The sequence below is a fragment of the Leucoraja erinacea genome, chromosome 5 (genome assembly GCF_028641065.1).
Source record: "Leucoraja erinacea ecotype New England chromosome 5, Leri_hhj_1, whole genome shotgun sequence".
NCBI classification, from domain to species: Eukaryota; Metazoa; Chordata; class Chondrichthyes; order Rajiformes; family Rajidae; genus Leucoraja; species Leucoraja erinaceus.
Window position 1 is genome coordinate 19,191,313 of NC_073381.1, and position 16,036 is coordinate 19,207,348.

Consider the following 16,036-nt stretch of genomic DNA (forward strand, 5'->3'; position numbering starts at 1 on the left):
AACCCTTCATATCCATGAATCTGTGGAGATTCTTTTAAATGTTGTATTGTACCTGCTTCAACTACTTCCATTGGCAGCTCGTTCTGTATGTCCACAACCTTCTGAGTGAAAAAGTTTCTCCTCAAATTTCTATTAAATTTCTCACTTAAAAACATGCCTCTAGTTCTTGATTCCCCTACCTTGGGAAAATACTCTGTGCATTCACCCTGTCTATACTTGGCATGATTTTGTAGACCGCTTTAAGATAATCCCTCAGCCTCCTCCGCTCCAAGGAGTAAAGAACTAGGCTGCCCAACCACTCCTATAGCTCAAGCCCTCAAGTCTTGTAAACATCCACATAAATCTTCTCTGCACCCTTTCCTTCTTAATGGCATATTTCCTGGAGCTAGGTAACCAACATTGAGCACAATACTCCAATTGCGGCCATGTTAACATTTAGTACAACTGTAACAAAACATCTCAACGTCTATACTCAATTAAGTGATTGAGGAAGGCCAGCATTTGATGCCACTTTCAGGGAATTATCTACTTGTACTCCTAGATTGTTTTTTTTTTCTACAGCACTCTCCACGGCCTACCCTTCACTATGAAGGTCGTGCTGTGCTTTGACTTCCCAAAATGTAACACTTCACACTTAACTGAATCAAACTCCATTTGCCATTTCTCTGCCCATTTGTCCAGCTGATCAAAATTCTGCTGTAATTCTTCATAACCAACTTTACGGTCCATGATACTACTTATTGTAGTGCCATCTGCAACTTCATTCTCATCCAAATCATAGATATAGCTGATAAACAACAATGGACCCAGTAAAGATCTCTTTGGCACATTATTTGTCACATCCCTTTGACAAATTGTTTGTCACAGGTCTCCAGTTCAAAAAACAAGCTTCCATCACCACCCTCTGTTTCCTACCAGTAAGTCTGGATTCCATGTGATCGAACCTTCCAGAGCAGCCTACGTTCCGGAATCTTATCAAAGGCCTTGCTGGTCTATATAGATTATGTCCATGGCCATGGGCTTATAAACCTTCACTACTTAAAAAAACTAAAATTTGTGAGACATGACTTCCCACACGCAAAATCATGTTTAGACTATCCTAATGATCCCTTATTTATCCAAATGCATGTGCATCTGATCACAGAATCCTTGCCAGAAACTTTCCTACCGCTGGTTCCAACCAGTGGTAGGAAAGTTTCCTACCACTGGTTGGAACCAGCCTTTATTCTCTGGAGCGCAGAAGGTTAAGGGGGGACCTGATAGAGGTCTTTAAAATGATGAGAGGGATAGACACAGTTGATGTGGACAAGCTTTTCCCTTTGAGAATAGGGAAGATTCAAACAAGAGGACATGACTTCAGAATTAAGGGACAGAAGTTTAGGGGTAATATGAGGGGGAACTTCTTTACTCAGAGAGTGGTAGCGGTGTGGAATGAGCTTCCAGTGGAAGTGGTGGAGGCAGGTTCATTGGTATCATTTAAAAATAAATTGGATAGGCATATGGATGAGAAGGGAGTGGAGGGTTATGGTATGAGTGCAGGCAGGTGGGACTAAGGGAAAAAAAATTTGTTCGGCTCGGACTTGTAGGGCCGAGATGGCCTGTTTCCGTGCTGTAATTGTTATATGGTTATATGGTTAGGCTTGCTGATGTATAGTTCCCTGATTTTCCTTTGTACCCCTTCCTTGACCCTCCAGCATCTCACCAGTGTCAAACGATGATTCGTATATCTCAGCCAGAACACCTGCAATTTCTTCTGTATCTTCCCACTTTGTGCTTGAGATTCATCTATCTTCATACATTTTAGGACATCACTTCAACTATGAGGGTATGTCCTCGAGACATTGCCATGAACATTTTCAGATTACTTATGGTTTCGTCCACAACAAAAACAGAGGAGAAATATTCATTGATGACTTTGTCCATCTCCTTGGCCCAATAGATGACCACTTAGGTTTCTGAGGAGCCCTATTCTCTCATTACCCTTTTTCTATTAAAATACTTATGAACTCTCTTTAGATTCTCCTTGTGAGGCTGTGCAGACACTGATCTCACACGTTAACTCATGAACTGAGTGAAATTTAAGGAAAACTAAATGTTAAATGTTATAATTGACAATTACTAATATGTTATTCATAAGCAGATCCAATGTTTACAGTATTTTCTAGAATCTTGCTGACTTACCAGTCCAATATTTAGACAGTCGGAGCTAAATCAAGTAATGCTGTGTGATTGTCATGTTTGAAGTTCATGCCCCTGGCATGTACCATGAGAGAGCAGAAATGTTTATGAAACGTAAAATCGAATGGATGTGTTTATAAAATGTATTTTTAGTTGCAGAAAGGGCATACCAAAAGATCTTTTCCGATTCAGATTATTTGTGGTCATAGTAAATTTCACTATATTGAAGTAATTCATCTTTGAATTTTTCATATTGTGTTTAAATCTGCATTTGATCTGCCTTTTAGCTTATGCATTTTTATTTTGATAATTGTAGCTTCAAACTTTGATCTTAAAGCTACAGACACTTCAGATGAAGGCTGTTCAGGATGATGATTATGAGAAAGGTGAGCTCTAGTGGATTTTTTTAAATGCATAAAAAATTGTATGGTATCAATTAGATGCTTTTGAAAATATAAATGAAATTTCATTTGAGCATTGTGGAAAGGTAAACTGTTAAATTGTGCTGGAGAGAAAATGGATAGCGATGAAATATTGAGACAGAAAGCGTGATGTGTGCTTTTGATGCTCCACAATCTAGAGCCACTTCCCAGGGTATTTAAGGAAGTGGCTCTAAAATCGTGGATGCATTGGTGATAATTTTCCAATGTTCTATAGACTCAGGATCAGTCCCTGAGGGTAGCTAATGTTATCCCACTTTTTAAGAAAGGCGAAAGAGAGAAAATGGGGAATTATAGGCCAGTTAGCCTGACATCAGTGGCGGGGAAGATGCTGGAGTCAATTATAAAAGATGAGATAGCCGCACATTTGGATAGCAGTACAGGATCGGTCCGAGTCAGCATGGATTTACGAAGGGGAAATCATGCTTGACTAATCTTCTGGAATTTTTTGAAGATGTAACTAGGAAAATGGACTGATGGGACTGAAGGCTGATAAATCCCCAGGGCCTGATGGTCTGCATCCCAAGGTACTTAAGGAAGTGGCTCTAGAAATTGTGGATGCATTGGTGAAAAATTTCCAATGTTCCATAGACTCAGGATCAGTTCCTGTGGATTACAGAGTGGCTAATGTTATCCCACTTTTTCAGTAAGGCGGGAGAGAGAAAACAGGGAATTATAGACGTTAGCCTGACGTCGGTGGTGGGGAAGATGCTGGAGTCAATTATAAAATATGAGATAGCCGTACATTTGGATAGCAGTAACAGGATCCGTCCGAGTCAGCATGGATTTACGAAGGGGAAATTATGCTTGACTAATCTTGATGTAACTAGGAAAATGGACAAGGGAGAGCCAGTGGATGTTGTGTAGCTGGACTTTCAGAAAGCATTTGATAAGGTCCCACATAGGAGATTAGTGGGCAAAATTAGGGCACATGGTATTGGGGGTAGAGTGCTGACATGGATAGAGAAGTGGTTGGCAGACGGGAAACAAAGAGTAGGGATTAACAGATCCCTTTCAGAATGGCAGGCAGTGACTAACGGGGTACTGCAAGGCTCGGTGCTGGGACCGCAGCTATTTACAATATACATCAATGATTTGGATGAAGGGATTCAAAGTAACATTAGCAAATTTGCAGATGACACAAAGCTGGGTGGCAGTGTGAACTGTGAGTAGGATGCTATGAGAATGCAGGGTGACTTGGACATGTTGGGGGAGTGGGCAGATGCATGGCAGATGAAGTTTAATGCAGATAAATGTGAGGTTATCCACTTTGGTAGCAAAAACAGGAAGGCAGATTACTATCTAAATGGTGTCAAGTTGGGAAAAGGGGAAGTACAATGGGATCTGGGGGTCCTTGTACATCAGTCTATGAAAGTAAGCATGCAGGTACAGCAGGCAGTGAAGAAAGCAAATGGCATGTTGGCCTTTATAACAAGAGGAATTGAATATAGGAGCAAAGAGGTCCTTCTGCAGTTGTACAGAGTTCTAGTGAGACCACACCTGGAGTATTGTGTGCAGTTTTGGTCCCCTAATTTGAGGAAGGACATTCTGCTATTGAGGGAGTGCAGCGGAGCTATACAAGGTTAATTCCCGGGATGGCGGAATCATATGCTGAGAGAATGGAGCAGCTGGGCTTGTACACCCTGGAGCTTAGAAGGATGATCAGCCATGATCACATTGAATGGCGGTGCTGACTCGAAGGGCCAAATGGCCTACTCCTGCACCTATTGTCTATTGTCTATAATATAATAACTATCCACTAATGGTAGAATGATCTCCTTATCAAGAATTGATTAATTTTAACTTCTCACTCACTTTATTTGAGCTTCAATTTATTTCTATGGTTGAACTACCAAGAAGCCGGATATGTGTCTTTTTTTCTATCTTTTTTTAATTTTTGTCTTAACAGTATGTTCTGGAGGTTTCTTTAGTTTTTCTATGTGGGGGAGGGGGGTAGGGTAAGGGGGAAACCGTTTCCCAGTCACTTCCTGGCGAGGAGGCGACTATTCTCCGAGTCGCATCCTCGCCCCCTCCTCGCGGCCTACCAACTGGATTGACGCGACCTTTCCTGCCGGGGACCGGGGACCGGGGACCGGACCAGAGCTTTAGCAGCGGCGGCACAGCGCTGGATTCATTGCGGAGCGGGCGATGCCTACCTGGATCGCCTTTTGAAGCTCCGGAGTGTTGGGCCTGCTGCTTCAGCGGAGCTGTGGGTCGTAGAGCTTCCAGCGTGGGCGGCGCTGACTTCAACATCACGGGTTCCTGGCATCCCTTTGCCGAGGGCCGCCAGCGTGAATCTCCGCCCAGTGAGCTCCGGCCCTCAATGTCCCATATGGTTAAATGCTGCCTTTTTGCAAAAGGCGACTTCTCTTACCGTAGTGAATAATGTACATTTCCATCTTTGGACTAAGGCTAGAGCTGATTTATAATGATGAGAAGGAAAATAATGCAGGAATAACTAAGCGGGCCAATGATGTCTTCTTCAAAAACTAACTACTTTGGTGTATGAGAGTAGGAGTCATTCCTGGTATTGGACTTTGAGGAGCCCAATCTACACACTGTGCTCTTGCTATTCTTACTTCTGTATTGTGTTCGTAGTGAAACACAATTTTGACTTGCAGTAGAGCTTGTATTCTCTAGAGTTTAGAAAAATAAGAGTGATCTTTATCAGAACCTAAATGCTGACAGTGTGTTCTCCCTGGGGGAAGAACCAAGAGCTTGCAGCACAGTCTCAGGATAATCGGTCACCTATTTAAAAAAAAAAAAAAAAAAAAAAAAAATTTCTTTTGTGGTTTGTGAACCTCTGAAATCCAGAGCTGTGACTTTAAGTATATTCGAGACAGCAATAGATGATTTTTTAGACTTGCGGAATTAATGTCTCTGGACATAAATAGAGATGAAGGGTGGAACAAATAAGTACTGGCCTGTACAATTTATTTTCTTTTTTCAGATTTTAATTTGCAAAGAATAACAAATCACATTTTTATTTTCCTTTCATTTTAGCTGACAAGTTCAACAAGAAGCTAGCAGAGTTGAAGAGAGAGCAGAGTTCCTTAAAATTCCAGCTGCCTTCCTACCATCCTTGTATTGTGAAATTTCTACAAAAACTTGAACTTCAACTGCAAGTTGCTGAGCATCAAAATGATTGTATTTTAAATAAGTATGTACATTTTCCCACTGTGAATACAAATAAGATCTCCCAGTCAATTTTAGTTAGAGAGGAAATTTTGAAAGGACAACTTTTTATAGGATAATTTAATTGTATAAAAAAACCTCCACGATTGTTTGTAGCTTAATATTTTATTGTTATGAACGAGTCTTGTAAGAAAGCTCCCCCACTCTTTAGTGTGATTCATTCCATGTTTTTAGAAACATAGAAAAATAGGTGCAGCAGTAGGCCATTCGGCCCTTCGAGCCAGCACCGGCATTCAATATGATCATGGCAGATCATCTAAAGTCAGTACCCCGTTCCTGCTTTATCCCCATATCCCTTGATTCCTTGTTCTGTCTGAAGAAGGGTCACGACCCAAAATGTCACCCATTTCTTCTTTCCAGACATGCTGCCTGTCTCGCTGAGTTACTCCAGCATTTTGTGTCTCCCTTGATTCCTTTAGCCATAACAGCTAAATCTAACTCTTGAAAACATCCAGTGAATTGGCCTCCACTGCCTACTGTGGCAGATAATTCCACAGATTCAAAACTCTGGGTGATATTTTGAATCATGAGGCACTGCATTGTGAATCATGGGACCCATGCCTTCTATATACATAACTAAAACTCTGATCTAGTGCTCTTCCGGTTTGCGTGGTCTTTTTATTTGCGCAAAAAATGGTACGCGATAGCACTACGATTTTTCGCCAGCTCACGGTTCTCGGATGCTGCAAGTGCACCAAGTTTCGTTCCGATCGGTGGTCTATTGTAAAAGTTAGCGAGGTTTAAAAATCTTAAAAACCGCGCCTGCGCAGATCGATCTCCTCTCCTGCCAGTCAGCGCCCTGTGGATTGGTCTTTTCTCCTGTCACTCCGCGGGACGGTCCACCCCTTCCTGCGCCCTCGCGTCTTTACTGGAGCTGAGGATGGCCGGCGGAGGTTTCCAACCGGACACAATTTTTGGAGGGACCGGAAGTGGCCCGGCCTGGGAGATGTCGCCAAAAGGAAAGTGGAGAATCTGATCTTGGCGGAGGAGAGCGCCCGCTGTGAGTCCCCATCGCACTGCCAGCTCCAACCCCTTCCCCTCTGGTCCCACTCGCTGGCTCCTGGCCCCCTCCCCCGTGTGATACCCCCCCACTCCCCCCCCACAACCCCCGTCTTTTTCTCCGAGTTCTCTCCCCGCCCTCTCCACCTCCCCCCGCCCAAACACCCCCTCTCCCCACAAACCCCCCCCCACGCCCACACCCCCTCCCCCGCCCCCCCCCCCCCCCCCTCCCCCACACACACCCCTCCCCTCCACACACACCCCCACCCACACTCACCCCTCTCCCTCTCACATTCTCCCTCCTCCCACACCCGCCCACACACTCCCCCCCCCAACACACCCTCCCCCACATCCCCCCCCACAACTCCCCTCCTCCCCCTCCCCTCCTGTCCACATACACACCCCTCCCACCCACCCCCCCCCGCCACACAACCCCCTCGCCCACACCGCTTCCTCCCCCCACACCGTGCTCTCCCCCCTCCAACACCCACCTGCCCACACACACCCCAACTCCCCTCCTACCCCACCCCTTCCATTCCCTCCCCTCCTCCCCTCTCACACATGAAGAGGAGCGGGAGGGAGTGCTGGGGAATGAAGGGAAATGAGCCGCGCCTGCACATTCAGGGACTATGGGTGAGTGGTGGAATATTGCATTGGGGAATGAGAATATTGCGTTGGGGGACCAGGCCTCCTGTGTGACTGGGACCCAATGGTTTCCAACTAATAATTAGAATCTGGAACAGAGTACATTGATGTCATTCTGTTTTCTGGGATTACAGAAGTCTAATTTAAATTAGTAGCAAGGAACTGAAGATGCTGGTTTAAACCGAAGATAGACACAAAATGCTGGAGTAACTCAGCAGGACAGCAGCATCTTTGGAGAGAAAGAATGGATGACATTTTGGGTCGAGACTGAGGAAGAATCTGAATCTGATCTGAATCTGAATCTGAATCTGTCCTGCTGATTTACTCCAGTATTTTGTGGCTACTAATTTAAATTAGCTAAACTCTAAAGGAAAAGGAGAGAGGACTATATGTGCATCTCCATGGGCACATCGGTTCTTTCATCTTCACCAAAATGGCTTAAAAGGACAAAAAGCTCATAGATTTCTGATTTAGTTAACGATTATCTCCTGAAAAAGAGTAGTGTGTGTGTGTCTCAGTCAGTTACAAAATAACATGATGTATTCAAATTCAGCATTTGTTGGGATTCCCTAAATTGTTATACTGTATGAAATACTTTAAATGTTATCAAATTTTACCAATGTTCCCCCTAATTTGTGCTTACCAAGGTGCCCCCTAAAATCTCTGTGACACAGACCAGATTCCTAGATGTCAGCTGGGCAATTGGCCAACTCATGAGGGAGAGTGCATGATGACTGATACAGTGCTATGAGATATTTTGCATCCACCTGAACGTCATATTGTATAGTGTAGGTGTGATTTGGTACAGATAATATATATCTGTGTTTTGAAATTGCTTTTTACAACTCACAGGAACACTGAAAAAGTAATGGCAGTTCTTTCATTTTTATTTGTTTGCCTTGGTTTGCTCCCTTTTAATCTTGGTACAGGTGCACAACCTTTTATCCGAAAGCCTTGGGACCAGACACTTGTCGGATTTCGGACATTTTCGGATTTCCGAATGGAAGATTTTTAGCGTAGATTAGGTAGGTAGCGCGGGCGGCTTGAAAAGCCTGGAGCGGCTGCCTCCTCCCCGGAGACCGGGGAATCATTGTAAATCATTGCATAAATGTTAGTCAGTTAGTTTGGAGGGATTTTATGTGGTGGTGGTGGGGTGAAGGGGGAAAACTTTAATTCTTAGTCCCCTACCTGGTCGGCGACTCCCAACATCGCGGAGCTGGGGGCTCCGTCCGGCCGCGGGCGGCGCCGGTTGGAGCTCCGACCCCGGCAACTCTACCCCTGGCTGCGCGGCGCTCCAAATCCAGCGCCGCCCGCAGTCCAGTCCCAACCCCAGCTCCGCGAATGTTGGGAGTCGGCGGCCACAGCGCTCCGGAGCTTACCGCACGGCGACCCGGTAAGGCATTGCCCGCTCCCCGCTGGTATCCCAGCGCTGCGACGCCGCCGACTCCCAACATTCGCGGAGCTGGGGCTGCGGGCGTCCGACCGCGGGCGGCGGTGGATTTGGAGCGCCTCGCAGCCAGGGGTAGAGTTGCCGGGGTCGGAGCTACAACCGGCGCCGCCCGCGGCCGGACACCCGCAGCCCCAGCTGGGAGTTGGCGGCCACAGCGCTGTGGAGCTTACCTCACGGCGACCCAGTAAGGCATTGACCGCTCCCCGCCTCTCCGACCAGGTAGGGGACTAAGAATTAAAGTTTACCCCCTCACCCTCCCCTCCCCCTTCACATAAAAGCCCTCCAAACTAACTGACTAACATTTAAGCAATGATTTACAGATGTTTAAGTATCTCCCCGGTCTCAGGGGAGGAGGCAGTCGCTACAGTAGTACAGACCTGGGTTGACCGTGGGTCGTTTCGGGTCAAGTTTGGCGCCAAACGCGAGCTTTGGTGTGCAGACGACATCCTGGAAAAAATGGCCGGTTTTTCGGAGTTTTTCGGTTTCCGGAACTCCGGATAAAAGGTTGTGCACCTGTATCTCAAAATGTTTGTAAAGGATTGTCTTTAATGCTAGAAGAGTCAACATTTACGGGACAGAAGGTAGCTTTTCAGCCCATTATCAAGATGACCAAAAGAAGTAATCAAACTATTTCTAGTTTCCATTTCTTGGGCTGAACCCCAATGGCACTCTTTGAATCATATGAGGGTTTCTGTTTCCATCATTCTTTCAGCAAATCAATTCCACACTCCCAAATGCTTGCCGCGGAAAAATCTTTCCTCCAATTAGCCGAGTTCCTACTTTTTATTTTCGAGGTATGTGCCCCTGTTTCTGGCTTCTGCTAAGGAAAACATATAACCATATAACAATTACAGCACGGAAACAGGCCATCTCGACCCTTCTAGTCCGTGCCGAACACGTATTCTCCCCTAGTCCCATACACCTACGTTCAGACCATAACCCTCCATACCTTTCCCGTCCATATACCTATCCAATTTATTTTTAAAACTGCCTCCACCACCTTCACTGGAAGCTCATTCCACACAGCCACCACTCTCTGAGTAAAGAAGTTCCCCCTCATGTTACCGCTAAACTTCTGTCCCTTAATTCTCAAGTCATGTCCCCTTGTTTGAATCTTCCCTACTCTCAGTGGGAAAAGCTTATCCACGTCAACTCTGTCTATCCCTCTCATAATTTTAAAGACCTCTATTAAGTCCCCCCCTTAACCTTCTGTGCTCCAAAGAATAAAGCCCTAACTTGTTCAACCTTTCTCTGTAACTTAGTTGCTGAAACCCAGGCAACATTCTAGTAAATCTCCTCTGTACTCTCTCTATTTTGTTGACATCCTTCCTATAACTAGGCGACCAAAATTGTACACCATACTCCAAAATTGGCCTCACCAATGCCTTGTACAATTTTAACATTACATCCCAACTTCTATACTCAATGCTCTGATTTATAAAGGCCAGCACACCAAAAGCTTTCTTTACCACCCTATCTACATGAGCACAGTTATTCCCAGATCCCTCTGTTCACCTGCATTCTTCAATTCCCTACCATTTACCATGTACGTCCTATTTTGATTTGTCCTGCCAAGATGTAGCACCTCACACTTATCAGCATTAAACTCCATCTGCCATCTTTCAGCCCACTCTTCCAACTGGCATAAATCTCTCTGTAGACTTTGAAAATCTACTTCATTATCCACAACCCCACCTATCTTAGTATCATCTGCATACTTACTAATCAAATTTACCACACCATCATCCAGATCATTGATGTACATGACAAACAACAGTGGACCCAACACAGATCCCTGTGGCACCCCACTAGTCACTGGCCTCCAAGCTGACAAACAACCATCCACCATTACTCTCTGGCATCTCCCATTCAGCCACTGTTGAATCCATCTTGCTACTCCTCCATTAATCCCCAACCATTGAACCTTCTTAACCAACCTTCCGTGAGGAACCTTGTCAAAGGCCTTACTGAAGTCCATATATACAACATCCACTGCTTTACCCTCATCAATTTCCCGAGTAACCTCTTCAAAAAATTCAAGAAGATTAGTCAAACATGACCTTCCAGGCACAAATCCATGTTGACTGTTCCTAATCAGACCCTGTTTATCCAGATGTTTATATATATTATCTCTAAGTATCCTTTCCATTAATTTGCCCACCACTGATGTCAAACTAACAGGTCTATAATTGCTAGGTTTACTCTTAGACCCCTTTTTAAACAATGGACAACATGCGCAGTACGCCAATCCTCCGGCATTATTCCCGTTTCTAATGACATTTGAAATATTTCTAGCGTAGCTCCTGCTATTTCTATATGATGAATAAGAAGGACCTATCTCAGTTTAGTATATATATCTCATATAAATCCCTATTTTGCTGACTAACTGGATCCATTAGTATCAAAGTTTGCAAAAAATATCAGTAATTGGGATTCTTTATTTTAACTTTATCCATCATCCAAGTTACATAGAAACATAGAAAACAGGTGCAGGAGGAGGTCATTCGGCCCTTCGAGCCAGCACCGCCATTCATTGTGATCATGGCTGATCGTCTCCTATCAATAACCCGTGCCTGCCTTCTCCCCATATCCCTTGACTCCACTAGCCCCTAGAGCTCTATCTAACTCTCTCTTAAATCCATCCAGTGACTTGGCCTCGACTGCCCTCTGTGGCAGGGAATTCCATAAATTCACAACTCTGGGTGAAAACGTTTTTTCTAAGCTCAGTCTTAAATGACCTCCCCTGTATTCTAAGACTGTGGCCCCCTGGTTCTGGAAAGTTATACCAGATGTGAAGACAAAATGCTTGAAACTCTAAGATAGTTCAATAACAATTGAAATATTAGTTTAACTATTTTCATGTATAGCTGCTGGGTAAAATTTAGGTATCAATCTAAAATATTCATTAGCTGATAGGTAAACACAAAGCGACTATTGGAAGTCACCATTAAAAAAAAAAGTTTTTTTGTGCTTATCTGTTTTTTTGAGCATTCTTACATTTCATATATGCCATATGTCTACATTTCATGTTCAGGAATGAAGGGAATTTCTCGATGGGAAGTAATGAAGATAAATATTCCGATTCAATCTACGATAACCTACAGATATCATGGTCAAGGAGAAGTCAGCTTATTCAAGATAGACGAGACATACAGGTTTGTGATGCAATGCATATGCTAAAATGTATTTTATATTTTATGTAAATACTATGCCTAAAGTAAATATTTGTCTTCCTGCAGAATATTTCTGAAAATAGAAATTCATGAATATAAATGCAGGCATAATTGTGAAAATATAATTAGCACAGATGCATCCATAATACAAAGCTAATATGATTGTAAATTAAAAACATGCTGTAAATGATATGCTGTTAGTTTTACATTTGTGGTCTGAGAAAATTGCGTTCAAATGTGCAGGCTTGTTCTAAACCTCTTCTCCCCTCTTTTCTGAGGCATGTTATAAATGAAATAATTTGCATTTAAGTAGTACTCTTAAAGTGCTTTAAGAGCATTCACATGTTTTTTGTAAGGAACTATGTGGACAACTGTCTTAATAATGGAAAGAGTGGTTAGAAAATAGTTACATTTAGAGTAGCAGTAGTGGGTGAATGAAACTTGGTTTAAGTTAGGGTAAGGAAAACTGACTTTTTAATTAGCTCTACTTTAGGGAGGGAAGAAATTGGATACTGGCTAAGAAGGAGTTAGAGTATATATGTCTGGAAGCATTATCTTGAAGACACATTGTCTAGAAAACACGTTGGCAGTTATTTGTGACTGAGAGCTTTTTCAATGGGCTGACGGAAAAGTGTTTGAAGCATTTCAGAATTGTTGCTGTAGAAAAACTGAGAATGATTTGGGAAATGACAACATGTTTACCAATGGACGCTTGGAGATTGGGGTGTCTGATGATGAATCCTCCCTTAAGGCCGCTTCGATCCCGACAGACATGTCAGAAGAAGCTTGCAATCAGCACCACAAACAAGGACTAATTGCTAGAAAATACTGGCACTGTGGAACAAACGGAGTCAGAGGCAAACAAGCCAATTAATAGTTATTGGACCAATTAATAACCATATAACCATATAACAATTACAGCACGGAAACAGGCCATCTCGGCCCTACAAGTCCGTGCCGAACAACTTTTTTTCCCCTTAGTCCCACCTGCCTGCACTCATACCATAACCCTCCATTCTCTTCTCATCCATATGCCTATCCAATTTATTTTTAAATGATACCAATGAACCTGCCTCCACCACTTCCACTGGAAGCTCATTCCACACCGCTACCACTCTCTGAGTAAAGAAGTTCCCCCTCATATTACCCCTAAACTTCTGTCCCTTAATTCTGAAGTCATGTCCTCTTGTTTGAATCTTACCTATTCTCAAAGGGAAAAGCTTGTCCACATCAACTCTGTCTATCCCTCTCATCATTTTAAAGACCTCTATCAGGTCCCCCCTTAACCTTCTGCGCTCCAGAGAATAAAGACCTAACTTATTCAACCTATCTCTGTAACTTAGTTGTTGAAACCCAGGCAACATTCTAGTAAATCTCCTCTGTACTCTCTCTATTTTGTTGACATCCTTCCTATAATTGGGCGACCAAAATTGTACACCATACTCCAGATTTGGTCTCACCAATGCCTTGTACAATTTTAACATTACATCCCAGCTTCTATACTCAATGCTCTGATTTATAAAGGCTAGCATACCAAAAGCTTTCTTTACCACCCTATCTATATGAGATTCCACCTTCAAGGAACTATGCACGGTTATAGCCAGATCCCTCTGTTCAACTGTATTCTTCAATTCTCTACCATTTACCATGTACGTCCTATTTTGATTTGTCCTGCCATTTGATCTGATCTCTTATAAACCCAAGATTTCCAACTAGGGGAGCAAGCTGCTGGAATGAATCCAAGTTTGCCTGTGCCTTCCCACTGACGACAAGGGGGCAGCGCCAGGAACACGTCCAGACCGACAGAGCCAGAACTCCCCTTGACCCAGGCTGCACCATCCATGGAGGTCAGAAGAAAGGACAACCACCCCAAATGTGCATCCTCTATATGAACAGCCAGCCTACATCAGCATTATTAGATGGGCAGACACATTACTCTGGTCCAGCCCGAACCGTTACACACAGGCCCGCAGCCATCTGAGACTCTACCACTGGCATGGATGTATGGTGATGTACGCCAAGTTCCAGTTGTCTGTGTATTTCTACATTGAACTTAACAAAAGGGTACTGGCATGTCCCTCTGTCCCAATCTGCTAAACAGAAAACAGCCTTTTAAACTCCGGCTTATGGAAGTACACTTTTTTCCCCTTCAGTCTCCATGTGCCGCTGCCACCTTTCAGCATATGATGGAAATTATCCTCCGCCCCACCGCTGTTATGCTGTGGCTTACCTGAATGGCATAGTCGTCCACTTGGAGGACTGGGCCGAAAACTTGTTGCACTTCCAGGGTGTGCTATAGGCTTTGCGGCAGACTGCGCTTGCAACCAATCCAAAAAAGTGCAGCATTGGACAGTCAAAGAGGCACAGAACCTGGGATATTGTATCAGCTGTGGCCTACTTAAACCACAAGAAAAGAAAATTGTTGGTGTGAGTTATTTTCCCCGACCCACCAACAAGATCCAGCGATATGCTTTCTTGGGGTTGGTTGGATATCACTGCTGTTTTGTCCCTTTTTTCTCCTCGGTTGCAGCTCCCCTCTCAGACCTGACAAAGAAGGGCCAACCAGAGATAATACAGTGGCCAACAGCAGCAGAAGAAGCCTTCCAGAAGTTAAAAACAGCCCTCACTGGTGAATCCATACTGCGCAATCCTAACTTCAACAGGTCTTTCATTGTGCAGATGGATGCCTCATTGCTAATGCAGCTTTGCTAGGACGGAGGTATTTTTTTCTTTTATTTTGAAAGTGGCTGCACTAACAGATTTGAAAGGGGGAGGATGGTAACTGAGGGATGAGAACTCCTCAACAATTAGATGATGTGAAAGGAAGAAAATTAGCTTGGGTTGAGCGTAAGAGGAAGTAGGAAGGAAACCAGAGAAGATTGATGGCTAGAGCAGGGGTGTGAGTTCAGTGAAGCTTAACTGGTTGGAAGAAAACAGCTTAGCCTTTACACTACTAACAAACGTTGGGTCTGCTCGCCCAACGCACCCGTCCCCTACCCATAGCCCCAACGGGAGGCGTGGTCCTCCAACTCAAGCCGTTCCTGAACGTACGATTCCAGCACTCCTCTTCCTCCCTCTGCAGTGGGCTTTAAAAAAAATCATATTTCACTTGCCCTGTGTGTTGCGATAGCAATTCGCCCTCCTCCTCCTGCGAGGTGAAAAGTTTATAGTGTTCCTGTGTCACAACATTGCATCGAAGTGTGTTGGAAGCTGGCAGGAATGATTTTAACAGTAAAAGTCTTGTGAAAGTTGGCATTTTTAAAGCTTTAATCATAAATAACGTGAAATATAGGATAAAATCTTCAGTGAAGCCTATCACTGCCAGCCGAACCATTGGGACGTCATCATTTGAAGCTGGTCATTTTAAATTCAAAATCTTTTGATTTTTTACACTTTAATCAGTAATGTCGAAAAATAAAGCATAAAATGTTCAGTGAAGGTAATCGCTGCCTAGAGGGGAAAAATGTGAATCAGAATATGTAAAAATGTTATCGTTACCGTGCAGTGTTTTTGCGAAGATGTAAAGACACGCACATGTACACACACATATACACACACAACCAAGATCAAAGTTTTAATAGGTACTAGACCAAGTGCAGACCCGTTGGGTCTACTCCCCCAATGGTGTGATTCCCCCAACCCAATATTCCACCATGCACCCGTCTCCTCCAATGGAACTGAAGCCGTTGCCAAATGTAAGTTTCCAGCACTCCCCTGCCTCCCTCAATTGCACCTCCCCTGCCTGCTGCAGCAGTGAAAAGTTCAGTGTTCCTGTCTTGCAACTTTGTTTCGAAGTGTGTTGGAAGCTGATAGGAAGGAGCAGCCGTCAATGAATCAAAAGGCAGGAAGGGATCCGTACTGCAGGCGGACGGATGGATTTGAGTTTTATATATTAACTAGACCAAGTGCAGACCCGTTGGGTCTGCTCCCCCAATGGTGTGATTCCCCCAACCCAA

General features: G+C 44.0%; 1 protein-coding gene across 3 annotated transcripts in view; it reads left to right on the forward strand.

Moving 5' to 3' along the window:
• Positions 1 to 16,036, forward strand: part of disc1 (DISC1 scaffold protein) — an 86,677-nt gene that overhangs the window by 15,549 nt on the left and 55,092 nt on the right. For all 3 annotated transcript variants that reach the window (XR_008723432.1, XM_055635183.1, XM_055635184.1), the window contains exons 3-5: positions 2,495 to 2,564; positions 5,622 to 5,778; positions 11,942 to 12,062. Coding sequence is in view for 2 of the 3 variants with exons in the window: in XM_055635183.1 (XP_055491158.1) it covers positions 2,495 to 2,564; positions 5,622 to 5,778; positions 11,942 to 12,062 (348 nt within the window). In the remaining variant the exon portion in view is untranslated. The remainder of the gene's footprint in view (positions 1 to 2,494; positions 2,565 to 5,621; positions 5,779 to 11,941; positions 12,063 to 16,036) is intronic.